General features: G+C 39.2%; 1 protein-coding gene and 1 long non-coding RNA gene across 5 annotated transcripts in view; one reads left to right on the top strand and one right to left on the bottom strand.

Annotated features, from left to right (window-relative positions):
- Window positions 1–27,001, top strand: part of LOC138735703 (uncharacterized) — a 320,545-nt gene that overhangs the window by 202,958 nt on the left and 90,586 nt on the right. For 2 of the 4 annotated variants that reach the window (XR_011339892.1, XR_011339890.1), the window contains exon 3: window positions 9,656–9,705. This is a non-coding gene — a long non-coding RNA (uncharacterized lncRNA). Of the gene's footprint in view, window positions 1–9,655; window positions 9,706–11,652; window positions 11,843–22,657; window positions 22,833–27,001 lie in introns of those variants that run through there. The other 2 variants (XR_011339893.1, XR_011339889.1) reach the window with 2 other exon arrangements.
- ccm2l (CCM2 like scaffold protein) overlaps window positions 1–27,001 on the bottom strand; it is a 72,267-nt gene that overhangs the window by 19,085 nt on the left and 26,181 nt on the right. The window contains exons 2-7 of the mRNA XM_069883922.1: window positions 26,062–26,207; window positions 13,260–13,433; window positions 7,862–7,945; window positions 6,545–6,728; window positions 3,595–3,731; window positions 3,055–3,190 (exon numbers count right to left, since the gene is read on the bottom strand). Of these exons, the coding sequence (XP_069740023.1) occupies window positions 3,055–3,190; window positions 3,595–3,731; window positions 6,545–6,728; window positions 7,862–7,945; window positions 13,260–13,433; window positions 26,062–26,091 (745 nt within the window). The 5' untranslated portion in view covers window positions 26,092–26,207. The remainder of the gene's footprint in view (window positions 1–3,054; window positions 3,191–3,594; window positions 3,732–6,544; window positions 6,729–7,861; window positions 7,946–13,259; window positions 13,434–26,061; window positions 26,208–27,001) is intronic.

Here is a 27,001-nt window from a genome sequence, read left to right as displayed (position 1 = left end):
AATTCTGGATTATGAGCTCAGTATATTTGGAAAGTACTGAAAATACTTGCAGAATTGAGTATTTTTTTTGTGGAATATATGGATCTGATGATAACTTTAAACACTGCATCCTGAGGAATGTTGTTTGTTTCTTTATTAAACTATCTATTGCTGTCAGTTGGATGTTGACTGCCTTCAACAAAGGACATTGTGTTGGTAGCTCTGTCCTTACTGTTCGTCTCGTCATGTGCTTATGGACACTGCATTGACCTTACATTTAGGATGTTGCTGCTTGAGGAGATGACAAGCCAAAGATGTGGTGGTTATGTCAGTGAGCTGGAGAAATTGGACAAGCCTAAGCCATTTTTACTATGCATGGCATGACTAGAGATAAATCTGTGAGCAAGCAATATCTTCAATGTCCTTGGGAGGACACAAAGCAAAGCAATACAACCTTAGGAGTAAAACACAAAAGTCTGCAGACACCGTGGTTGAAGTTAAAAACACAATTCTGGAGAAAATCAGCAGGTTGAACAGTGTACTTTATAGAGCAAATATAAAGATAAATAAACAATGTTTCAGGCTTGAGCCCTTCATCAAGGCGTGACAAAAATGGTGGTGGGGGAAGCACGAAACATTGGTTATGTTGATTTGTCATCTCCTCACTCATATTCTTGAACACCAACTCCACAGTGACCATCTTACATGTTCTCTCAAATCCTAAATTCTACATAGGGGATATTGTCCTTCATATCTAGATATTAATACATGTATGGAAATTTAAATAAAATATTCAAAAAAGAATATGGAGAGGGGCAGCATGCAAGAGAGGGGTGGTGGCAGCAGGTCCCTTTCTGTCCATAACATTGCATTATGTTGTCATAGATGTTAAAGATGATGGACATTTTTCTCTGAATTTTAAAATCTCTTTTTTTTTCCATAGTTAAGAGCAATGCAAAACACCCCATTGGTTAAGGTCTCTTTCATCTGTCTGAACAGAGTCGTTGCTTTCTATGTCATTTGTTGATAGAATTAATGTAATCAAAATGAATTTCTGCCTACATTTTTATATTTATTTCAGGCAATTCCGATTATTATACCAAAGAATTTTTTTTTGATTCGGTTGAATCTCTGATCTCTTCGTATGTTTGGAATAACAAGAGTCCAAGGTTGAATAAATCTCGTACAAAAATCAAAAAAAGATGGGGGCTTTGCCTTGCCTAGCCTAAGACATTATTATTGGGCTAGTAATAATTAATATATATTGTTTTCTGGATAAATCAGACTGCCCAGAATGGACATCCATGGAGATGAAAGGTTTTAACACATTTGCTCTGGTTACACTACTTGATGCCTCCCTTCTATTTTCTTTGGTAAAGGTGAATAAATTAATAGACAGTTCAGTCGTCAAAAATTAATTATGAATTTGGTTTCAATTCAGGCGCTGTTTTATATTTTTTCCATTCTCCCATGATAATAATTGTATTGACTTATTTTTTTCAGATAAATCCTTATCATAAGGGTTTAATGGGATTCATTTATGGATTAATTTTTAAATATGTTGTATTTCTATGAATAAAATTAAGAGTGCTTGGGAGAGCAACTTACAAATTATTCTTTCCAAGGATCTATGGACCAAGGGTTTAAAATTGGTCCATTCCTCTTCCATTTGTGCACGTCATTCACTTACTCATTTTGAGATTATACATAGAGCACATTTATCCAAGATAAATTTGCTAAGAATTTTCCTACTATCATCCTTGTCTGTGACAGATGTCATAATGGGATTGCTTCCTTATTTCATATGTTTGGCATTAGATCACTATTGGAAGGAAATTTTTAATGCATTCTCCCAGATTTTCTTGGTTACTATACAACCTTATCCCATTATAACTTTATTTGGGGTGGATATAGAGAACAGTCGATGATCAGTGTCGGCTTGCCATGTGATAGCTTTTGCCACTTTAATGGCGAGAAGATCTATTTTGCTAAGATGGAAGGACTTGATCCCTCCCAGTTATGCACAATGGATGACCCAAACCTCGTCATGCTTGAACTTCGAGAAGATCAGATGTAATGTTTTGAAAACTGAAGATAAGTTTGATAAAATGTGGCACACTTTTATGGAATATTTTAATGTTTAATGAATAATAGTTGGTTTACTATTTAGTATATAACATACAAAACATTTATAATCTCCTCCTGAACTTACTTATTTACATACAAGGTAATCCACCGACATACAGTTACTGTTACCCTTTTGGTGGTTTAAGGCGTCCCAGCGGCTTTTTTTAGATTAGGGGCGATAGATGTTGGATAGGTTAGTTACAGTGTTTTATCTTTTTTTTCTGCAGGAACAAGAGATATAATATCGAATTCTGTTTTTGTTTATCATGCGATGTTCATTTTTATTCTAGGATACATTGTCATTACTTGGTACCTGATCAGTATATTTTTTCTTGTTCTTACACTTTTTATTGAATATATAAATAAAATTCAATAAAATTTAAAAAAAAACACCTTATTGACACAAAGCACTTGTTGTAAACTGATTTTCCCATTCACTTTCATAGGTTTCCCATCCAATGCAACTTTCTGGCTAAAGTATTGACACAAACCATTGAAAATACTTGCTGTTGACAAATCAGGTCTCGGTCAAAGTCTATCCCTCCATATTACACTATATGGCATTCCCCAGTTGAAAAGCTGCAGGGTTACTGCTTGTCAACATGGGTGACCTTCATGCAGCCTAACTTGAAAACTAAGAGCAAAATAAAAAACGAAGGAATGAGAATATGGCAACAACCAGCCATGAGGATTGGTAAAATGGAGTCAGAATCTTACTGAAATCCTTTGAAAACTGATGCAGATGATGGATGTTTATATTGAAGAATATAAATATGAATATTTTTTGAAATTAATGGGGTTTGGAAGGAAAGGAAAGGGGAGCTGAGGAAAAAGATTAGCAATGAAGTACCAAGAGACCTTATTGAATAGCAAAATAGGTGTGAGGGATAGATAGGCCCATTTGTGCTTCTATTTCTTATGAATGTTCTTGTGCTTTCAAAAACATACTTCTCTCCAATAACCACCGTCTGTCTGGGGTTGGGGTATAATTGTTTCCAGCACGATCCACGCAGTCTATAGTCTGGTCTCCATATATAATACGAAAGACTTGGCAGATTAAAGCACAATATTCTTCAGCTGAATCCTAATTTAAAAAAAAAGTAGTGATTGTTAAGGCGGTGTCTTAAAAAAGCAGCCTCTATCCTCAAAGAACCCCCTCCCCCCCCCCACCCAGACCATTACCTCTTCACTCTGCTAGCACAGGAGCCTAAAGACGAGCACTCAACAGCACAAGGATAGGTTCTTCCCCACTGCCATCAGATTCCTGAATAATCAGTGAACCACAGACTCTGCCTTACTTTTCGAGCACGATTATTTTATTTTAACAGTAATGGCGTAAGATGGTTATAATATGAACATTTGCACTCTGACGCTGCTGGAAACAACCAATTTCATGACGATAAATTCTGATTCTGATTTAATCTCAGAGCCCATCTACTGAAAATGGAGATAAAACTTGTCGTTATTGGTATAACAGGAACTGCTCACTCTGCTGTCCACTGCAAGTATCACAAGATTGCAATATGTCTCTGAACCAGGCACAGCTTCCTGCATATCGAGCAGAGGTCCGGTTGTTTGTCTCCGTTCCAGACTGCCACCAGCAGCAACCACAGCCACTCCAAGACCTAACGGGAGATACATAATTATAACCACATCAAAATAAAGGACTTTTTCTATGGCACAAAATAAATAAGGGGACTGCAAAATTCAAGTATGATTACAAAAAAAAGCCAGACGAATTAAATTCAAGAACATGTGAGAAACAATTTGTTATCTGTAATATTTATTAGAAAAGATAAAAGCTGCAATATGTGTATTGCTCAACAGTTCCACAGTAAAATATCGAGATAGTGCCATCTACTTTTCAAGGAAAGCTCAAGTAATTTATTAATGTCATTTTAACCTTGAGATGGGTTACATCCATGAAACATCATGCAGTCCTTCTTTTATCTCACACAGCTGCAAGGGAAGTTTAAGGCTACTTTCGTCAAGTTAATTTTACACTGGTATCAAACACTATGATTGCAGAGTGAAGGGAACATGATTAAATAATGTGACTTGAATTGGAAAGAAGGTCTGGAAAGAGATTTTAACTGAAATGTTATTGGATTTTAAGTTTCGTATTACACATGGAAGGGTATGGTAGACATCCAGAACCTTTTTCACAGGGTAAAAGTGTCACTTACGAGAGGACATATGTTTAAGGAGTGGTGGTGGTGGGGAGTCTAAAAGAGATGTGTGGGAATGTTTTTTTTTTACATACCATGTGGCGGGTGCCTGAAACTGGCTGCCAGGAAGAGTGGTGGTAGCAGATGCATTAGGGATGCAACCAGCAGAGTTTTAGCTCAATCAGAGATTCATTTGAGGACTTACTGGGCACATCATTTACTAGTGAATTTTTTTTTCTGTATTGCACAGTTTGTTTACATCTTTTTCTTGGTTTACATTTCTCTCTTTCTTCTTGTGCATAGTTTACAGTTAGTGGTAAGTAGACATTCTGCCCGGCCCATAGAAAAAAATAACCTCAGATTGGTATGTGCTGTCACGTATGTACTCTGACAATAAATTTGAACTTTGACTTGGACATCATCTTCGGCACAGGCACGTGGGCCAAATAACCTTCCCCTGTGCTATACTGTAATAATGATCATGTTTATTGCAGTTTACCATGTACAATATACATGTGTACTGAAACTAATACGTGCTGCAGCCAAATACAGTAATTCATGAAGTAAAACACAACTATAACAGTATACCATATAACCATATAACCACTTACAGCACAGAACAGGCCAGTTTGGCCCTACTAGTCCATGCCATAACAAATCCCACCCTTCTAGTCCCACTGACCAGCACCTGGTCCATACCCCTCCAGTCCTCTCCTATCCATGTAACTATCCAGTCTTTCCTTAAATGTAACCAATGATCCCGCCTCGACCATGTCTGTCGGAAGCTCATTCCACATCCCCACCACCCTTTGCGTAAAGAAATTTCCCCTCATGTTCCCCTTATAATTAAAAAAATAATAAATATAAAACATAGTGATAGAGAGTGGTGGCTGAGTGGAATGACCTTCCGGAAGAGGTGGTTGCAGCAGGGTCAATTTTGTCATTTAAGAGAAGGTTGGATGAGTATATGGATGTGAGGGGACTGGAGGGTTATGGACAGGGAGCAGTTAGTTGGGACTAGAGGAGTTCACTTAAATCAGTGCGGACTAGAGGGGCCAAGATGGCCTGTTTCCGTACTGTAATTGTTATATGGTTATAAATATTCAGTATACAAGATGGATGGCTTATAAATATGTTCCAAGTGTATCAGCATGCTTCATGCACTTATAAGCACGAAAACTTATTCTTCTCAATTAAATTAAATGAAGGCACGGCTCCATGGTCCAGACCATATGAATTAACATCACATTTAAACTTACACAATACAATTTAGCTTTAGGAGTTGGGTAGTGAAAATGGAATTGAATATATTTAGAAGCTTAGCAGATAAATGTTTATTTTTGTAAACAAATTTTTAAAAAATGGTCTCTGATGTTACAATACTTTAATTAGATGTCAAGACATTTAAACAAACTATCAATCAAAAGAAAGGGTGCTAGCAAAATTCAAGAAAACTGCAGAGCTGGAATTCTGAAATAAAACGAACATTGTTGAGAAGTCTTACCACATCAGGCAGCATCTGTGGAAAGATAAATAAAGTTAACATTTCAAGTTAGAAGGGGAGTGGTATATTTTCATTTCAGGCATTTTGTTGGGGGTGGGGGGGGATGTCTGACAAAATCCCACCTAAATGCTGAAAAGATTTTTTTTCTCCCCCCAATACTGTACTTCAGGTAAAACTTCAGGAAAGGTTTGTTTAATAATATCAGAATGGTACATCATTCTGAGTTCAACATCCTAAGGCCTCCCTGATGGTGCATAAAGGAAGTCTTTTATTTGTGGGTCTTGAATTTCAATTGCTAAATTCTGTGGTTCGTGAGTTAATTTCACATAGAAAGCAATCTTTTCCTCATTTTACTATACCATTATAATCCCAGATGTTTTTAAAGGAGAAAGATTCTGACCATGGCATTAATCACTTGGAAAAAAGTTGACAGACATACATAATTTGTGAACATAACACAAATATTTTGAAGTTTCCAGAGGGTGATGAATTTTCTGCCCAGTGAAGGCCATCTTCAGTAAATATATTTAAGGCGAGATTTTTACATAGTAAGGGAATTAAGGGATATGGGGAAATGGGAGATGAACCTATCATCAGATCAACCATGAACCTCATTGAATGGCGGAGCAGGCTCGATGGGCTGGATGGCCTGCTCCTGCTCCTATTTCCTATATTCTTATGTTCAACAGGATTAACGCAGAACTGTTATTAAATAACTTACAAAACCACATTCTTGCACTGAATGTTTTGAAACAAATAAGTATACCCGTCTTGAGAATGAGTAAATGCAGCGCATCATCCCTGACGTACGAAACAGCGGCAATCTCATGGGTTGGGATTCTCAGAATCAGTTCTTCATTGTCCCTCCAGGTTAAGAGCAGACAGCGTGCAGACAAACTCAGGATGGTGTCCTGTTCTGCAGTTGTTTGCAAAGGCAGTTGTTTCTGTTGCTGTTAAAAGGATTCAATTTTTCTTAATAAAATTCCTCCTCCTTTAGCTTAAGAGAACTTTTTTTCATTAAAATCTCTTTATATCTAAAAATAGAACAACTTTAGTGGATAAAAAAATGAAGAATTTTAAACAACGGAATGGATAACATTTCATTGGTAAGGAAGAGCAATTTCTGTACATTAAATTGTTGACTCTGATCTACTAATATCAACTTTTGAACTGATGACATGAAGTATATTTCCTTTGGAAAATAAATCATCAAACAAAAGATAACTTTTTAAATATAAATCAAATGATAAAGAAATTGCTGAACATTAGAAATTTTGGCTGTAATATTATCAAGGTGCAATTTGGTTTTCCTCCATTAATGATGTTATCACAATAAAACAAATTCATCATGTTTTTAAAAATCTTAGATGTACAGATGTGAAGAACTTACCCCGCAACCTACTTGACCACCACTAGTTCTTAGGAATATGAACTTGAACCGGTAATCTGGACCAGTGGTTTTCAAACTGCCCCTCTACACTCTCATTCCACTTTAAGTAATCCCTATGCCATTGGTGCTCTGTGATGAGTAAGGGATTGCTTAAGGTGGGATGTGAGTGGGAAGGGAAGGCTGAGAATCTCTGCTCTAGACCCAATTGTTACTGAAATATTTTGCTTGAGAAATATTGTCAATGGCCCATTTCCTTTGGAGTTATGAAACAGTGCACTTAACGAGTCAATTAGGTATGATTAAAACAGTGGTTTTCAAACTTTTTCTTTCCACTCACATACCATCTTAAGCAATCCCTTACTGATCACAGAGCACACATGGCATAGGGATTGTTTAAGGTGGAATGTGAGTTTAGGGGGGCAGTTTGAAAACCACTGATCTAGACTGACACTTCAATGCAGGCACTGCAGTCTTCTGCCTGTTTCTTGGTTGACATTGACCTCAAGGTACCATTTGAAGAATAGAATGGGCATTCTCCCATAATGCTGGTCAATGTTAGTCGATTAACTAACATGACTAATAGGGTTTATCTGGATATTTTTCTGTTTATGTGTCCTTACCGGATTTGACCAACTTATTGTGCATAACTAATATGTATTTAACTCATGCTTTTCTCTGGCACTCATCTCTTACCCTTGCTGTGTCCAAAAGCTGTAGTACTTCAGTTCTGCTTGCTGGATTTAAAGAACACGATACCCATGTTAAGTGACCTAAAAACTGAAGATAAAGTTAGTTCATGATGTACAGAATTTCATAAATAACTAATAAAGAAGTCCTGAGTTTAAGGAACTGACTGGGATGATGACTGAATAAACTATAGTATATGTTGGAAACTGGTGTATAAGACCAGCCCAAGTTTTTGCACCCTTTGTATCTACAGTTTGATGACCAACCGTGTCAAAGTTCATAGGTGTTTCATCCATGTTTCCGATGTTGCTTCAGAGTTAATCGTGTTTCTTACATTGCTAAAGAAATCTCTTGGTGCCTGCCACATTGACCACCGCCAGTGGGCTGATATCGCCTCAAACCGTGCATCTTGGTGCCTCACAGTTTGGCGGGCAGCAACCTCCTTTGAAGAAGACCGCAGAGCCCACCTCACTGACAAAAGGCAAAGGAGGAAAAACCCAACACCCAACCCCAACCCACCAATTTTCCCCTGCAGCCGCTGCAACCGTGTCTGCCTGTCCCGCATCGGACTTGTCAGCCACAAACGAGCCTGCAGCTGACGTGGACTTTTACCCCCTCCATAAATCTTTGTCCGCGAAGCCAAGCCAAAGATATTATGTGGTGATGGAAATTAGTCATTTTAATGTCAATACTATACTGGTCATTTCTGTGCTATTTTAGTACTCTGCCTCAGTACCAGATCATTCCTTTTTAATGACTATACCATGAAGCAGTGGCTTTGAAGTCTTTGCTGTGCTCTTGGCTGCAAGTATTGGTAACTAGTCACTGCAAGATTTATTGTGATTGACCTGTTGAGGCAGTGTAAATAGAACACACACTGCGACCCTAGCTGATTGTTTACTGTTTATCAGCTGTTGCAATTGATGGCTATTAGCTTTCTCTGCTGTGCTATTATTTTAAGGTATGTTGGACAGGTTTATAATATATTTTTATTGATTTAATATAACATTACTATTAATCCAGCTTTCCAAATGTAAGTTTCAGTTGAAAAATATTTAGTGGTAGGACCATAAAAGTTATGCAAATGTTTTATGCTGTTCTCCATCACCATGGGGGACACTCTAAACCACAGGATATTAAGGTTCGGATTTTATATTTGGCGTGCATGGTTTTGGGGTGACACTTTTAGGGTACAAATTCTGTTTTATATGCTGGCATATACGGTAAGTTTGCTCATGTTGCATCATCAGTTCAAGTCTGTATCAATTGATGAAATGAAATCAGTCTCTGTCAGATACAAATATTCTCACACATCTAAGTGGAATTATAAAGGAGAGTCCTAAACAAAATCACTCCTTAATGGTAGAGTTGATCATATAACCCAAACTTGCATATGTTATCATAGGAGTCTAATGCAGAGAGGGGTGTGGAGTGTTTGTATACAAGGATGATTGGGCTGGCAATTGTACACCTTTGGATATAGGTAGACAAATGCCAAATGGATTTTAATCCAGACAAGTGTGACAAGTTGCACTTTGGAAGTTCAATGTAAGGGGATAATATACAGTAAACGGCAGGACCCTTAAGAGCATCGTTGTATAGAGGGAACTTCTGGTGAGTCTGTAGATCCCTGAAAGGGGGAACACAAGTAGATAGGATGGTAAAGATGGTGTATGGCCTGCTTGTCATTATCGGTTGCAGAGAAGAGTATAAAACTTAGGAAGTCATGTTGAAGCAGTATCAAATTTTGATTGCGTTATATTTTGAGTTTTACCTTTCATTCTGTTTGCCACATTACAGGAAGGATGTGGAGACTTTGGAGAAAATGGAGGAATATGGATTACATGCAGGTAGATGGATTTAGATTACTTTGGCATCATAGTTGGGACAGATATCATGGGCTGAAGGCCCTTTCCCACTACTATACTCTTCCATGAGCTGTCAAATAGCTCTTGTTGAGAACTCAGTGCTTGCACTCACGTCCTCTCATAAAAATTGAACAAACGACTCCTGCAATTCACATGTAAAACAATCTCCCATCATTCATTAAAGAGATACTTTAACAATACTAAATTATGAATATGGAACATCACATGCATTTCTCAACATCAATTATAGTTCCTAAAATTTAACAATGGCAAAGTAGCCTTCCTGCAAAGGTTCAGGCCACGTAGCAGCTCCATGAACTTGAAATACTGTGCCTTTTTTTCCCAAGACCTATGCAGTCTCTTCTATCATAGCAGCATAGATAAGTATTCTGAGATTTAAGTTTTTTATTTACTATGAATCAAAATCTGAAAATTAAAATGCTGGTACAGTAGAGTTGCACTGGCTGGAGTTTATTTTCATGTGGAGTATAATAAATCACAGATTCATGCTCAATTTTACACCCCATCTTAGAATCCATTTTGTCAAAGTCTGTGCTTCCTGTTGGCCTAATTAACAATTGTTATGTAAAATGTGATTGTAAACAATCATAAAACAATGATAGCAATTGGGGACCTGAGGTAGGTGGTGAATTCACGCAATATGTTCCTCCTATAAATAAATAGACTTCATTCTCACTTTTATGCCTATTAGGCAGGGCATGTTTAATTTTTTGCAATTTGCGAAGGCTTTTCCATTTTTAACGTTGCTAAACAAGAAAATCTGCAGTCACTGGATTCTTAAGCAATACACAAAAATGCTGGAAAAACTGATTTTTACTGAAGAAGTAGAAATGACCAAAAATCAGAAAGTATAGCGCTGGACCCAGTGACGATAGATATTTAAAAGCTGCTTGCAATTTCAAAATAAACCCCTTCGCCCACCCCCCCCCCCCCCCCCCCACCCCACCAACAAAAGTGTTGAGCCTGGAATCCTGGCCTTCATTTTACATATGAACACTCAAATTCAATGTGACAGTGCAGCCCTTAGAGTGAGCCAAGATTCGTTAGGGTAGACAAAAGGATATGATCAAGGAAGTTCAGGATAATCATATGCACCAAACACAGAGCCGAGGGAAAGCTCATCCTCTTATTATACACATCTGCAGGCACAAACATTCAGTAAGTTCCACTTCCACTCTTCAGAGGAAAGGTTATTCTGAGTACATGTGACATAAATAGCTTGAAGAGAACAGTTTTTATGGAAAAAGAATGAAAGAAACATTAAAGAAAAAGTGCTCAGAGAAAATTTCTGCTCTACACCAAAAATTTAAATTTAGACATACATACAGCATGGTAACAGGCCCTTTCATCCCATGAGCCGGTGCCATCCAAATAGCCCAATTATCCTACAACCTCCTTACAGTTTGGACCATGGGAGGAAATCAGATCACCTGGAGGAAACCCACGCAGACATGGGGAGAACACACAAACTCCTTACAGTCAGTGCCGGATTCGAACCTAGGTCATGGCACTGTGCTAACCATTACACTAACTATGTTGTTAGCTTGTTGAATTGGCACATCTGAATTGCTTCAGTTTTTATTAATGTATGATGTTTTGTTAATTGGCACTTCCTCTCAGTGTGAAAGTTATCCTTGTGCCAAATAAAGAAAAAGATTTCAACTTTTATTGAGAGGGACCAATCCATTACAATGTATGTAGGTAACTCCATTTCAAATAAGAAACCAATATTCCAAGAAAAGATTAAAATTGTTTCATTTTAGACACAGTTGAGGTCAGTGAATAGTATATTTGAAAGTTTTATTGATTTATTTCTATGTTCAATGAATAAAATATTATCTGCCCTGATTACCAAGCTGAGTTTCAAAATGCATGTAAAAATCTTTGACATCAGTGTTACCTCAACAGGGGAAAAGCTGATACAAAAATAGATGCTGATGGCAAAGGATGTACATTTGCTGCTGAGATAACTGAATTCAGTTTTCAGTTCACAAGAAGATGCAACTGACATCCTTATATAATCTTCAGTTTACTCATTCACCCTTCCATTTCTGTTTGAAAAGTGGTTGGAAAGCATTTGACTTTAAAAATAAAGCCTGCCCTGATTAATGTCTAAATCCATTTGCATTTATTGAACAGTGGCTGGGATTAACGTGTTCGTTATGACACAGAGGATCGTCCAACCGATTCTGGCTCCCAGCAGTAATCCTGTGCCTCCCTCTCCTTACTTTTCTGTAGCCCAGCATTCTCTCTCACATGCCAATCAATTCCGCTGTGACTCTTTTGCCACTTACCACATTAAGAAGTGACAAGAGCCAATTAACTACTGGCTTACCTTTGGGATGTGGGAGTAAGTCAGACTTTTTGGTGGAAAGCCACAGGTGAGATGAGAATGTACATAGTCAACATAGACATCACTTGAAGTCAAGATCAAATTGAGGGACTTGAAACCATGAGGCAGCAATGCTGAATGCTACATGATTGGGATTCTCCCTGCCTGCTCCTGTAATAATTTTTATTGGTTTTATTCTACACATGTATGGTTATTTTAATATGAAAATTAATTTGCAAATTACCATTGTGCAGTTTATCAATTGCTAATACAGTAAAACCGCTCGTTTCCAGCACCTTCGGGGATTGTGTTATGGAATAAGTTAATACAATTATGAAATAAAATATATCTTTAGGGGTAAGGTTAGATTGTGAGGGTTTAGGCATTAGTTTACATTTCACAAAAGACATCTCATTTAAAATGCAAGAGCTATGCCTAAATGTGGACTCCATGTCTGCCCTTGACTTTACAAGAAACCATGATCTGTGAAGACTTCACAAGTAGGTGTTAATTGGATTGATGTGTAGAATTGAAATGGACTATTGTCTTCAAAGGAACAGCATGTTTGAACAGATGTGTCCAGGCTCAGAAGCTGAATTATCTTTTATGGCTAAACTAGTGGCAGTGATCCATATTTCTGGTTGAAGTCTGCTGTTCTAAGAGTGGTCATGTGGTTTTGCAAAACAGAAAGAAAAAAACATGCTATTCTTTGGGGAGAGAAGAGAGAGTCACTTTAACAGCAGCAGTTGGTGTTGAAGACTGCAAGTTTGCAGACCTGCTGCAAGACCCCATTTCAAAACAGGTTTTGAGTTCTGAGTTCAGCCTATTATAAATGTCTGAAGTCAATTACAGAATTCTTTGTGGTAACTGGAAGAAGAGGTTATCTTTTGGAAAAACTCACAAGGGGGCAAGTTTCTTTGGCAAGACACTGAAATGGCTGATTGAAGGAGATCAGTTTGTGCGTGTCCAATGAACAATGAATATCTTTCTGAAACCAACACAGACCTTCCTGAGCGATAACAATTTAAGTTAAATACGGATTGAACAATCCCCGAGCAGGCTGGATTTTCGGACTTCTACTGCACCATATTATCCTTTCGACAATATCTTTATTTTTGATCCCATTAGTGCATTATTTCAAGAATAACTTATCTTGTGCATGATGAGATGCAAGAGAACATACTTTGACCTCTTTCTCCAGATAATCATGCAGTAGGATCTCAGGATCTGTGAGGTAATCTGGAGGGAAGAGAGGGATAGAGTGCAGTGGCCTCCTGTACACACTGCTTCTGTCCTGTTGCCTCCTGTTCTTGTCAGCTTTGGGAAATACCAGCCTTTTGATAGGAGACACAAAACCCTGTAAATCACATGATGAATGCAAACGTCAGAACTTTAAAGATGGCTGTCCTTATTAGCTCTTCAAGTAGGCTTTGGGGAAAAGATTTGCTTCATTTCAGAGATAAAAGAAACATTCTTCTTAGCAAGGCATCAAAAAAGTAATCGAATGCTGTAGGTCATTGTAAATCTGCAAGCACTTACACCAAATAAACTAATCACACTTGTCTGCTTGCTTTAATATCTCTATAGTTTGTCTTTTTAAAATCAATGATCGAATTCCCTTAAAATAATACATAAACTCTAGAGAACCACTTTTGGAAAAGAATTCTAAACCTCTGTTACATATCTAAAAGGACAGTATTAGCATTTTATAATGTTATTATAATGTACATTCGACAACAAATAAAGAAAACGTGAACAAAACTACAGAGACAGCAGAAAAATGACCATTAACAATGTCAGTTAGATTTTTCATGCTATATTTGAAAAAAGTGCGACTATAAAAATTATCTTAAAATGTCAAATATGACCAGGTTATTCATTTTTGCCTTCCAATATTGGCCTGGAATAGATTTACACAAATTTTTAAAACCTACACATGGAAAGAATATTTAATAAGGATTGATTATTTTTGGGGAGTGTGGTGATATGTATAACATGTTCTGTGTTGTCTGCGTACAAGTGGCTGGCCCGCCCACTGATGACCCGATCCCCTGTAACCCCTCCCCCTGTGACCTGGCTATAAAGGTCGACCTCCCTGCTCCCTTGCACTCATTCAAGCACATGGAGTTGGGCCAGCAGAAATCTAATGTGTATTAAAGCCTATCGTTCCTCACTCAATCTTTGGAGTCACTGATGGTACGGATCAGGGAATAAAGTCAATTTAAGAAATCATAAGAGGGAAAAACATTTTTTTTGCAGAATCATGTTCAATGTTTTAGTGAACTGAGCTGCAATCTACATGTTTTTGATTTGGATGAAAATGTAGGTGGGCTGATCGGTACATTTACAAATGGCACATACATTTGTAGAGTTGAAGATAATGAAGAAGATTGTCAGAGGATATAGACCAGCTGGAAATGTGTAGAGAAATGGCAGATGAAGTTTAATCCAAAGAAGTGTGAGGTGTTACAGTTTGGGTGGTGAATCGTAAGAGAAAAGTATTTCTACATAATGATTCATATTTAAGGCATAGTTTAACATACTAATTAATTTGGGTAGAGGAAGATCCTATGAATCATATGTCCGGTCATAGTGTTGTAGAGCGTGTAAATTGGGCTTTCTCCGTAGCTTGTCATGCTGACCAAGATCGTCCCTTTTCCCTGCATTTGGCCAACTCAATGTGGACCCCATACATTCTGACCTCCTGGACCAGCTTCCCAGGTGGGACATTGTCAAAGGTCTCGCTGAAGTTAATGTCGACAATGTCTACTGCTCTGCCATCATCAATTTTCCTGGTCATAGTGTTCAATTGTTTGGGAAAACACAGCTTAAGGCACTAAAAAATTCTTCAGTTATTTTAACACCCCAAAAATTTTGATTTTTTTCAAAGTTTCCTACTGTATCAGCGAACTTCAGGTGAAGCAATGTGATAATTTCCCTTTTTTTTTGCCACTGAATGTTGGCTTAAATTATCTGCTCAAATTCTGACCAAGGCTTGAATATACAAGAGTAAAAACACAGAAATGCTAGAGGAACTCGGCAGGCCTCACAGCTTCCATAGAAGGTTACGGTGTAAGACCAACGTTTCTGGCCCAAGTTCTTTCTTCTTTAACATATGAGCAAAAAGCAGGCAGGCACCTGAATACAAAGGCTGGGGGAGAAGGGCAGAAGGAGCAGGGGGACAAGCCCATGACGTGACAAAAGGTGATAATTAGATATGGATTAGAGGACAGGAGAGGAATGATTAGGGAATGGGATGGTTCTGTGAATGCAAAGCTGGAGGAAAGAAGCCAGAGGGAACGAAAAAGAGAGAGAGCTAGAAGAATAGAGAAATTAGGATAGGGGAAGGGGGGAATGGAAATTGGAGGTTAATGCCATCTGGTATGAGGGTGCCCAGACAGAATACAAGGGGCTGTTCTTCTAATTTATGGGTATTCTCAGTCTGCCAGTGCACGTGACCATGAACCGACATTGATGGCATGGGAATGGGGTGGGGAATTGAAATGGGTGTTCACTGGGAGTATCAAAGTTAGGTCAACTTTATTGCCTTCTGATTGTCCAAGTACAACCTGATGAAACAGTGTTCTCCAGTCCTCTGTGCAAAACACACAGACACATAATCAGATAATGCACACAAAACAATACATGTGCAGAATAAGTGGGCTGATATCGCCTCAAACCGTGCTTCTTGGCGCCTCACAGTTTGGCGGGCAGCAACCTCCTTTGAAGAAGACCGCAGAGCCCACCTCACTGACAAAAGGCAAAGGAGGAAAAACCCAACACCCAACCCCAACCAACCAATTTTCCCCTGCAGCCGCTGCAACCGTGCCTGCCTGTCCCGCATCGGACTTGTCAGCCACAAACGAGCCTGCAGCTGACGTGGACTTTTACCCCCTCCATAAATCTTCGTCCGCGAAGCCAAGCCAAAGAAATTCATATGTACAAATAAACAAACAAATACATAAATAAATATTGTTTCGTGAATATGAGAGTCTTGGATGGTTAGTGTGAGCTGTTCCTTTGGTCATTCAGCATTCTCAATGCCCGTGGGAAGAAGCTGTTCCTCGGCCTGGTTCTGATAGTCCTGTATCACTTTCCTGACAGAAGCAGCTGAAAGGTGCTGCCTGCAGATCCACTATTGCAGTGGACAGAGCGAAGGTGCTGAATGATCTCCCAAATTGCGTCCAGTCTCTCCGATGTAGAGGAAACCGCAGCGAGACACCAGATGCAGTAGATGACCCATGAAGATTCACAAGTGGTCTGTCGCTTCACTTGGAAGGAGCATTTGGGATCCTGAATGGTGGTAAGGGATGAGTTGAGGGTGCAAGTGTAGCACTTCTTACAGACACATGGGGTAAGTGCCAAAGGGGTGATTGGTGGGATGGGAGGAGGAGATGAGGAAGTCACAGAGGGAGTGGTGCTTGTGGGAGAAAAGGGAAAGATATGTCTGGTAGTGGGATCGTTATCATCCCAGCACTCAAGAGGGCAACAGTAACAGATCTCAATAACTTCACCACACTGTGGCAGTGACCACCATTATGAAATGTTTTGAGCCTCTGGTAATGATATGCATTAACGCACATCTCCTAGAGATGCTGGACATGTTTCGCTTTGCCTATAGAAGAAACCACTCAGCAGACAATGCTATAGCTTTGTCCCTTCACTCTGTCCTGATCCATCTGGAGAACAATGTCTCATACTCCAGGCTGCTGTTCACCAACTTCAGCTCAGCATTTAATATGATAACTCGGAAGAGGTTGGTGGAGAAGCTGTCCTCGCTGGGACTCAACACCCCTCTCTGTAACCGGATTTTAGACATCCTAACAGAAAGACAACAGTCTGTCTGGGTTTGTAGCAGAACATTGAGCTCTATCATGTTGAGCACTGGTGTACCTCAGGGCTGTTTGTTCAACCCACTCCTGTTCATGCTATTGATTTATGACTGCATCACCAGATCCAGCTTCAACAGTGTCATCAAGCTTGCAGATGACACAACAATAGTTGGCCTCATCAGCAATAATGATGTCGCACTGTCGAGAAGAGGTGGAAAATCTCATGATATGTGCAAGAGTCTCAACATGGACAAGATGAAGGAGATGATCATTGACTTCAGGAGAACCAGGAATGATTGTCCTCCACTACACATCAATAACTCTTAGTGGAGAGCACCAAGTTCCTTGGAAACATATCTCCTGCACTGAGAAGTCTACCGGCTACCATGTCAATCTTCTACAAGAGCTCTATCAAGAACATCCTGGCCAGCTACATAATAGTGTGGTATGGCTGCTGCAGAGAAATAGGTCAAAGATCAATCCATAGGACCATAAGAGTAGGAGAGAGGAATACTGGAGTCTCCCTCCCCTACATCGATACGATCGATGGGATCGTTGTCTGAAGAAAGTGCACAAAATCATTGAGGACCCCTTCTACCCTGCACATAGCATCCTGAGAAGACTAAACCAGGCAAGGCTACCAGCCATCATTATGTCAACCTTCTATAAGAGCTCTGTCAAAAGTATCCTGGCTGGCTGCATCAGTATGGTACAGTTGCTGCAGAGAATGGATCGGAAGTCAATCCACAGGACTACAAGAGTGGCAGAGAAGATCACTGGAGCCTCCCTCTTTCCATTAATGTGATCTACCTGGATTGTTGTCTGAAGGAAGGTGGTGTGCAAAATCATTGAGGACCCCTTCTACCCTGCATATAGCATCTTTCAGTTGCTCCCATTAGAAGTATCAGAGCCAGCACCACCTGGCTGAAGAACAGCTTCTTCCCACAGGCAATTAGAATGTTGAAAGACCAAAGGAATTGCTCACTCTAACCTTCCGAGACTCACATATTTATGAAACAATATTTATTTATTTGCATACAGTATATGAATACTTGTTCTGTATATGTATTATTTGTCTGTATGTGTATTATGTCCTGTTGTGTGACTGCGAGTTTTGTACTGAGGACTGGAGAATGCTGTTTTGTTGGGTTGTACTTGGGCAATCAGATGAAAATAAACTTGGCTTGACTTGACTTGACTTGGCGTGGTAGGTGGTGGGAATGGCAGAGGATGATATATTGGATGTGGAGGACAGAGAGGTGGTAGGTAAGGACAAGGGGAATCCAGTCATTGTTGTGCGTAGGGATCTAGGCTGCCCAGGATAAATGTGCAGGTAATGGAGTATATGTGGGTGAGGGCTGAGTTGATGGTGGCAGAGAAGAAGCCACTTGCTTTTGAAGGAGGAGGACATCTTTGATGATCTTGCATGGAAGATATTGTCCTGAGAGCAGATGTGATGGAAACGGAGGAATTGTGAGAAAGGAATGGAATCCATGCAGGGGATAGGGTATGAAGAGATGTGGTCAAGGTAGCTGTGTCGACAATGTCTGTGGAGAGTTTGTTTTCAGAGATGGAGGCAGAGAGAACGAGATGGACAAAGTGAATTTGAGGTTGGGGTGGAAATTGGCAAAAAAGTGAATAAAGTCGATGAAGCCATCATGAGCACCAAAGAAGAAGTTATTGAGGTTGAGGACAAGTTCTGACAATTGGAGGAAGATGGTGGTGGAGAGGAGACTGGTTGGGTCTGTGGTCGAGGAAGAAATGAAGGGCTTTGAGGCCTTTGGTATGGGGTTGGAGGTCTACAGTGATTGGATGTCCATAGTGAAGATGAGGTGGTCCAGTTTAGGGAAATGGAAGTTGTTGAAGTGATAGAGAGCATGTGAATTATCACAGATAGAGGTGGGGAGGGAATGGACTAGGTGGACAAAATGGAATCGAAATAAACAGATACCAGATCAGTGAGGCAGGAGCACATGGAAACAATGGGTCCATCTGGACAACTGGGTTTGTGGATTTGGGATAGGAGATAGAGCATGGCGGTTCATGGTGGTTGTGGAAGAGAGATGACCGGAAGTGATAAGTTCAGAGATTAGAATGTGAAGGGAGTGGTGATGTCGTAATGGCTGATGTCTCAGTGGCAGTTGGAAGTATAAATGTTTGGAGTGGGCAGAAGGCCAGGAATGAGATTTCCAGCAGGAGGAAGACAGTTTAAGGCAGAAGAAGGGGTCTGCAATAGTGGGTGGAGAATCCTGGTTTTGGAAATGGATCAGGAGGTGTAGGGTTGGAGAGATCCAAGAGAGGAAGGGGTGAGTTGGGGGTGAGGGGCCAGAATGAATGTTCATGATGGTGGTTCTGTCCTGTAGGCTGCTGGGGCCAAGGCGGAGACCCACATTAGTGGCTAAGTCATGTGGGCTGGTGGAGCTAGGGTGATAGTCGTGATGGAAGCTTGGTCCTGTAGGCCACTGGCGCCAGGGTGGAGACCAGCATTGGTGGCTCAGTAACATGGGCTACTGGGGCTAGGGTGCAGACCAGCATCTGTGGCTCGGTCATATTGGCCAGGGTGGAGACCTGCATCAGTGGCTCAGTCATGTGGGCCACTGGGACCAGGGGGCGAGATGAGGATTGGTGGCTCAGTCACATGGGCTTCTGGGGCCAGGGTGGAGAACAGCATCAGTGGCTTGGTCATGTGGGCCACTGGGACCAGGGTGGAGAACAGCATCAATGGTGTGGTCATCTGGGCCACTGGGGCCAGAGTGCAGACCAGTATCAGTGGCTCGGTCACGTGGGCCACTAGGACCAGGGTGGAGATGAGCGTCAGTGGCTCAGGCATGTGGACTACTTGCACCAGGGTGGAGATGAGTGTCAGTTACTCGGGCACGTAGGCTACTGGGGCCAGGGTGGAGATGAGTGTCAGTGGCTCGGTCATGTGGGCCACTGGGGCCAGGGTGGAGACCAGCGTTGGTGGCTCAGTCACGTGGGCCACTGGGGCCAGGGTGGAGACCAGCATTGGTGGCTCAGTCACGTGGGCCGGCAGGGGTTTTGATTCAGGAGCAAAAGTGAAGTCAGATATTAAATAACCATTCATAGTTTGTTTTACAGGTTATTTTGTGAGCTAATGCATTTTATTCTTTTTAAATAACATTGATTCATGTGCTTTAATAACAATGTAGCAAATAGTTTAAATATTTTATTTTTGTTAAGATTTTATTGAAAATGTATTTTAGCGAGATGTAGTGAAAGCAGAAGATAGAAACAATCAGATATTTGACTACTTTTCAATTAGATCATAATTTAAAACTGTAACATGGGGCAGTTATACCGAATCCTAGATACATCAGCTGTCAATCTGAATGTGATCAATATGGTCCTTTTACCACTGATGCACAAAACAGATCTCTCATATGCATTTTGTAAGAAAAAGATCTTAAGTAATGCTACTTTAATCACAGGAATATAGGACAATCAGTATATTTACAGTGTTTAGAATATGGATAAATATTGGAAGAGAACATAAAATCATTTAAAAATGAGTATTTATTAAAAAAGTAATGTAAGATCATGTGGTTAAAAACAGGAAAATAGAAGAGCTGATGACAGTGTAAGGCACAAAAGTTGAAACTTTTGAAACAAAAGTCTTTAACTGTAATAGAATTGCAGAAACCATGTTAAGTCAAATTTACAGTACAGAATAAATGATTCTCCCAACAAATTGACCAGTGGCAATTTAAGCCACAAAGATAATGAAATCTCCATCAGTTTAAAATGGAAGAAAATCCAAATCTCAATTTTCATTAATACTGTAATTGCATATATGAAACTTCCACCTGACTGGAACAGACCCCTTGAACTCAGCACTGGTTCATGAAAAACTTACAACATTTCATCAATGAAAGTTCACATCCTTATATGGTTGCCACTTTTACTCCTCAATGACATAAAGAAGGCTTCTAAACATTAATATCTATTGCCTCGATGAATATTTCCTGGGAAAAGTTGTGATCAGTTTCAAGTTTGATTTGAGTTTATGACAGACTGGGTGAAAACCTATAAAATATTTGAAGTTACCTTTAGTTCGAGATTCCTTTATTGTCATGTACTCGTACCCAAAATGTAACAATACACAAAATTCATTAGTTTTTTGCTTGCCCTATATGCGCACAGAGGTTCCACTAACATAAAGTTATGGAAATGTTACTTTCCTGCCTTGTTTGACATCATGATTAATTTTGGTTTCACATTTATTCTGAACTGTGAGCAAGGGTATTTGCTTTGTGCTGTCACTTGCAGGAAATTCATAGCTGACTCCACCAAATGAGTTCCGACTTGAACAGTTAACTGTTCTTCCTCTCCTGGAACTTACAGGAACATGCATCAAATGTTTTATAATTTATTGCCTTCTTTGTTCAGTGTGTGATCACATTTAGACAAATTAAATTGAGGTCGCTAATTATTCCTCTGTTCATCTAACTGTAGAATATTAGTGCTCAGGAGAGCATTATCTTTTATCAGGCATCCATCCTATACTCTCAGATGCAGAGCAAAGCTTCCTCTATCCTCCTGTGAGGGTTTTCAAGTCTCTCAAACTTAATTGGAGAGTCTTTGGCATACAAAATTTAGTCAGGTGGCAAACTTTCATCTCAGTTATTTTTTTTCCATCATGGTTTGTCATATTACTTTTAAACTGAGCTCAGGATATTCAGTTATGTTTTATTTAAGAATGACTCTCATAGGTTGCATTTGAAGCAGGCACTACTAGCCTGCTATAGTTAAATCCTCCTTTTTAAGCTTCGCACTTTCTTCAGACTCCCACCTGTAGCCCATGACTGATTCTATTAACTCGCACCAAACCAAATTCTCTCAATGATGCCTGAGGGTTCTAGTTTTCAGAACGAAGCCCACCATCTTCGACACAATCTACAGGCAACCCCCAAAGCCCCCATCCTCCCCTTCATCCTTAAATACCAAAGTCTAGACACTCATCTCAACAAATCTCTAGACCCAAGCCATATTCTACAGGGACAGAACTGTTCCACTAGGTCTCAATCTCTGGCCACAACCCAAACCAGGGCCTTTTCTCTGGGCACATGTTGTGATAAACCACTGTATGGACATATTTATCTGTTTGGACACACCATTGGTTGACTGTACCTGTGGCCCCACCCACAGGTTCCTAAAGAAAGATGACTGTTCTACAGCCCCCTCCACAGTGCAGGACAGTCGATCAGCATGGATGTGCCTTTGTTCTATAGCAAATAAAAGCCTATCAGTTTGCTCACCTTCAGTCTTTTGGAGCCATTAATGTTGAACTGGGTAGTTAGCAGAAGGAAAGTGCACCAGGGGCCTGACCGGGACACATGCATGGAGGTGAGTTGGGTTGTCAGCGCAAGGAAGGTGGTAAAGCTTCAACAGAGTTGTGTTGAAATGACATGATAGCGCATAGGTTGAAGAGCCTCCCGATGCCGCTCACCGCTGGGGCGACTCTCCCAAAGTGTCTCCCTATCCCTGCCTAGTAAGAGTCTTTATTTTTATTTGAATTAGATATATTAGTAAGGCTTTATCGATAAACTTGAGGGAGGGGTTTAATTATGACGGTTAGCATAGCGCTGTTACAGCACCAGTGACTAGGGTTCGAATTTAAATTTTGTAATTTATGGGAATTATCTAATTAAAGACTACAATACTGAGTTTTCCAAATTACTTTATATTTTGAACTGCCTTTTGTCTTTTAACCAGTGTATTCTTAATGCAGGTGTATTAGGCATTGGAAGAGTGAGTCTCAGTGAAGTGGAACATTTGCATACCCAACATCAGCGATCCCCGAAGATGCCAGATAATAGGGATTCTCTGTACTTGAAATACTCAGCAAATCAGGCAATGTTGCACAGACTTGGATAATAACACTGGGATAGTGCCAACATTTTTCTTTGTGATGTAAGTGTCATGTTGGGTGCAAATTCCTTGGCAAATTGAGCAGCCTGTGCTTTATTGGACAAACAACTTGCAATTTGCATATCAGTACTAGATGATGTCAGCAACAGGTAATGCTGGGATATTGTCTGCCCATCAGGATACCAATTCTCTTGCTTGTGGTTGTTGAGATGAGCTTACATCTTGCAGGATGATCTAGACCTCAAAATGGTTACACTTGGGATTTGCTCTTAGCTCCCAGTGATCACTGTTCTATTTTGCAGTCAAGCTAGCCTAAAGTAAAGCAAATATGTTGGCTTAATATTTTTGCAATGGATGGGAGATTTGATTATGCTTGGTTCTCAACAGGTAAACTCTGTTTTTCATATGACCGACTCACTAGTAACTTCCAAGTCATATCCCATAAATTTATTATGCCATAATTTTTAAATTTTGTTTTTTTTTGGTGATCCCCTGGGACTGTCCAACTTGGAAATCATTCACTGGACAACGTAGATTTTTCTTCATGAATACTTTTGGGTGTATTTTATGGATTTTGGGCTGGTGATCACAAAAATCACCTTAAAAATTTCCTATCACATACTTTTTTTTTAGATATAACTTATTTTGTGATTTCCTTCATATTTTAAGTCTCTTAGTATTTTGCCCACAAAGCAAGCTGTGTTGGCGAGTCCAAGCATGCCTGGGCATGCAATCAGTGCAGGTGCTATGCAAATGCTGTCTTAGGCCTGGGCAAGCTTAGTCAAGATAGATGCAGACAGGCTGTTATATCAGCTCACCTAGACAGATGCTGTGCATTACATTGAAATAAATTGAAAGCATGTTGATGTACTTGTTCTTCAGGCAATGGTGAGTGTACTAAACAATAGCATTTATTGTCTTTAGGAAGAATCAATGCAGCAGAAATGTCTCATCAATGTAACAATAGCTGTGATACATTCTATATTTTTGGCGAGTACATGCTTAAACGCTAAATTCAGTGAAAGGCAATGAATGTTTCTCCAACTTCTCATGAGATACAGAACATCTGAAATTATCTTTGTGTTCAAGTTGAAGATGTCTTTTGTAATCCCCAATTTTTGGTCAGGAAGCAAATGCTTTGAAAAAAAATTTTGTCCAGTGTTTTCATACAATCTACACTAATATTTTAAGATAGAAGTGCAAGTTATATTAAATACAGATCCTCTCATCTTTAGATGTTTGACATAGAGCTATAATCAGTTGTATGCCTGATTTCACTGTGACACTCTACAAATGAAGGAATTTAAATCTATAGGAAAAATAAGAGTAGATTAAAGGTAGTAAAATAAACTTTGCATAGTTTGTTAATTAGTTGATGGTACACAATCACAACTTTGTCTCCCATGATGTGAGGGTTTAAACTGTGCTCAGACCCATGGGTGTATTATTTTAATGCCACAATAAGAGGTTCCTGATAGCAATTTGCATATCAGTACTAGCTGATGTCAGTAACAGGTAATGCTGGGATATTGTCTGCCCATCAGGATACCAGTTCTCTTGCTTGTGGTTGTTGAGATGAGCTTACATCTTGCAAGATGATCTAGACCTCAAAATGGTTACACTTGGGATTTGCTCTTAGCTCCCAGTGATCACTGTTCTATTTTGCAGTCAAGCTAGCCTAAAATAAAGCAAATATGTTGGCTTAATATTTTTGCAATGGATGGGAGATTTGATTATGCTTGGTTCTCAACAGGTAAACTCTGTTTTTCATGTGACCGACTCACTAGTAACTTCCAAGTCATATCCCATAAATTTATTATGCAATAATTTTTAAATTTTGTTTTTTTTGGTGATCCCCTGGGACTGTTCAAGTATGCAACTTGGAAATCATTCACTGGACAACGTAGATTAGAGCAGTGGTTAGAGCAGTGGTTTTGTAAACCAGTGGTGCAACTTGCTGGGGCCTTATTTCTTTGAAAGGCGCTGGACAAAGTGATGACTCTGTCTTCCATTGATATAAATTGAAAGCATGTTGATGTACATGTTCTTCAGGCAATGCTGAGTGTACTAAACAATAGCATTTATTGTCTTTAGGAAGAATCAATGCAGCAGAAATGTCTCATCAATGTAACAATAGCTGTTATACATTCTATATTTTTGGCGAGTACATGCTTAAACGCTAAATTCAATGCGTTTAATTAAAGAATTTCATGTATGTTACATTCTAAATGTAGTATTACATGACAATAATGGAACCTTTACCTTTTTAACCTTTACCATTATTGAATTTTAACTTTAAGTCAAATGGTCAAACCTTTGACAAAAAAAAGAAACATTACAAATCTTAGCCTGTGGATAGTTCTTCTTTTATCCTTATAAAATTGCAGAAGTCATGGTACAACATTGATTGAATAAATATAAAAGATTACAGACTGATATATAATGATTACATTGTAGCAGCTACTAAAGTAGATGCTACTAAATAAAGGCAAACCCACACAAAGATAGTCAACTCAAGACTGGTTTATTGCAGACATACCTTTTATCCTCTGCCTGTTAATGAGCTCGTTAGGTTAAAGCTATGAGCCATTAGTGCCCCACACCTTTAGGCAGGGGCTTCATCTGATCCACTCGCTGTACTTTGGCGCCCAGCACTGCTCGCCCGCGATGTGTCAGGTAAGTCTGTGAACTGACGGTGGCAGTTCGCAATACCACACTGTGTGGCTGCTACAACATTCCATTTTAACAAAGAAGCTTCATCAGAAAACTGTGCTACATTCCTACCGTCAATACTTTTGCCTGCTGCTAACTTTAACGACACACAAATTTTTGCAGTCCAGAGTAAATTCTAAAACAGAATCTGTAGACGAATTAAACCAAGTAACAGGAAGTAAATTAAATCACCCCCAAATAAAATCTCAGCTGCAGCTTTAAAAAGCCCTAAAATTAGTTGACTTGAAAAGGACAAGCTCACATAATTTGTGCTGCAGGAATGCCAGAATATTATCATGTTCATGGAAATGCTGTAATACTGCAGCAACATAACACAAAAATTATACATTTTTTCTGCAAAAAAACCCACATTTTCACTTCGAATTCTGAACAAACTTTTATCAATACGTGTTTCCCTAAAGGAAACAGCAGGCGTGTGTACTTCCCAGAACCTGCATTGTATCTGGCACATAATGTATTTAAAAGATTTGAAGTTATAATATATTGATGCATATATTTCGAAGTGATTTGTCACATTATAAAAGGTCTCACCTTCTTCCCTTTCTTGATCTCTACGTCCATTGTGCTTTCATGTCCTGTACAAGTTTCTTGTTTGGTTCTTAGGCTGTTACATGCAGGAAACTCTTAGTGGACTCCACCAAATAAGTAAACTTTGAACTGCTTTTCCTCTCCTGGGACTGATAAAAATATACATCAGCCTATTGAAATTTCATCACAATTATTCAACATCCAAAACTTCATTGATAGAAACTTCCAGCAATATATTTTAATTCTGAAAGGAAGGTGATGTTTATGAGAATATCAATATTGAAGAAGTATTGCAATGTTAATTTTAGCTCATTCTTAAAGATTGAATTGATTTCCTAGCACCAACAGAAAGGCTTTATAGTCACTTCCTCTGGATGTGTTCTGTTGCCTAACTGGTATTTTTCCATTACCACGGCACCTAAGTAAAGCAGAGTTCCAATAGCTGTAACAATTTATCACAGTAATTACATTAATTTTACGGATATCAATAAAGTATTTCAGAGATTATTTCAATTTCCTACCTAATTACCTATATTTTATTTTCGATAAATTCAATGTCGTAATAAACTATTTGTCTTAACATCAGAATCAGAATTCTTTTGTCATGAACAAGTCATGAAGTAACATAAAATTATTATCAAGATTTTGTTTCATTTGTTAAAACCATTGCTTAAAAATGCTTACATGGAGATAAAGAGGAACAAAAAAAATTAACTGTTGGAGGAACTTGGCTAAAGAAAGCTTTTGACATCTCGGCCTTCGTAAATCAAAGTTTTGATCCCAGGAGTTGGGATATTATGGTGAGGATGTATAAGACATTGGTGAAGCAAATTTGGAGTATTTTGTGCAGTTCTGGTCACCAATCTACAGGAAGGATATCAGTAAGAGTGAAAGAGTTCAGAGAAGATTTACTAGGACAATGCTGGACCTTCAGGAGTTGAGT

The sequence above is a fragment of the Narcine bancroftii genome, chromosome 6 (assembly GCF_036971445.1).
Source record: "Narcine bancroftii isolate sNarBan1 chromosome 6, sNarBan1.hap1, whole genome shotgun sequence".
NCBI lineage: Eukaryota > Metazoa > Chordata > Chondrichthyes > Torpediniformes > Narcinidae > Narcine > Narcine bancroftii.
The sequence above is the reverse complement of the archived record's forward strand: the minus strand, read 5'-3'. Positions and strand labels throughout refer to the sequence as shown.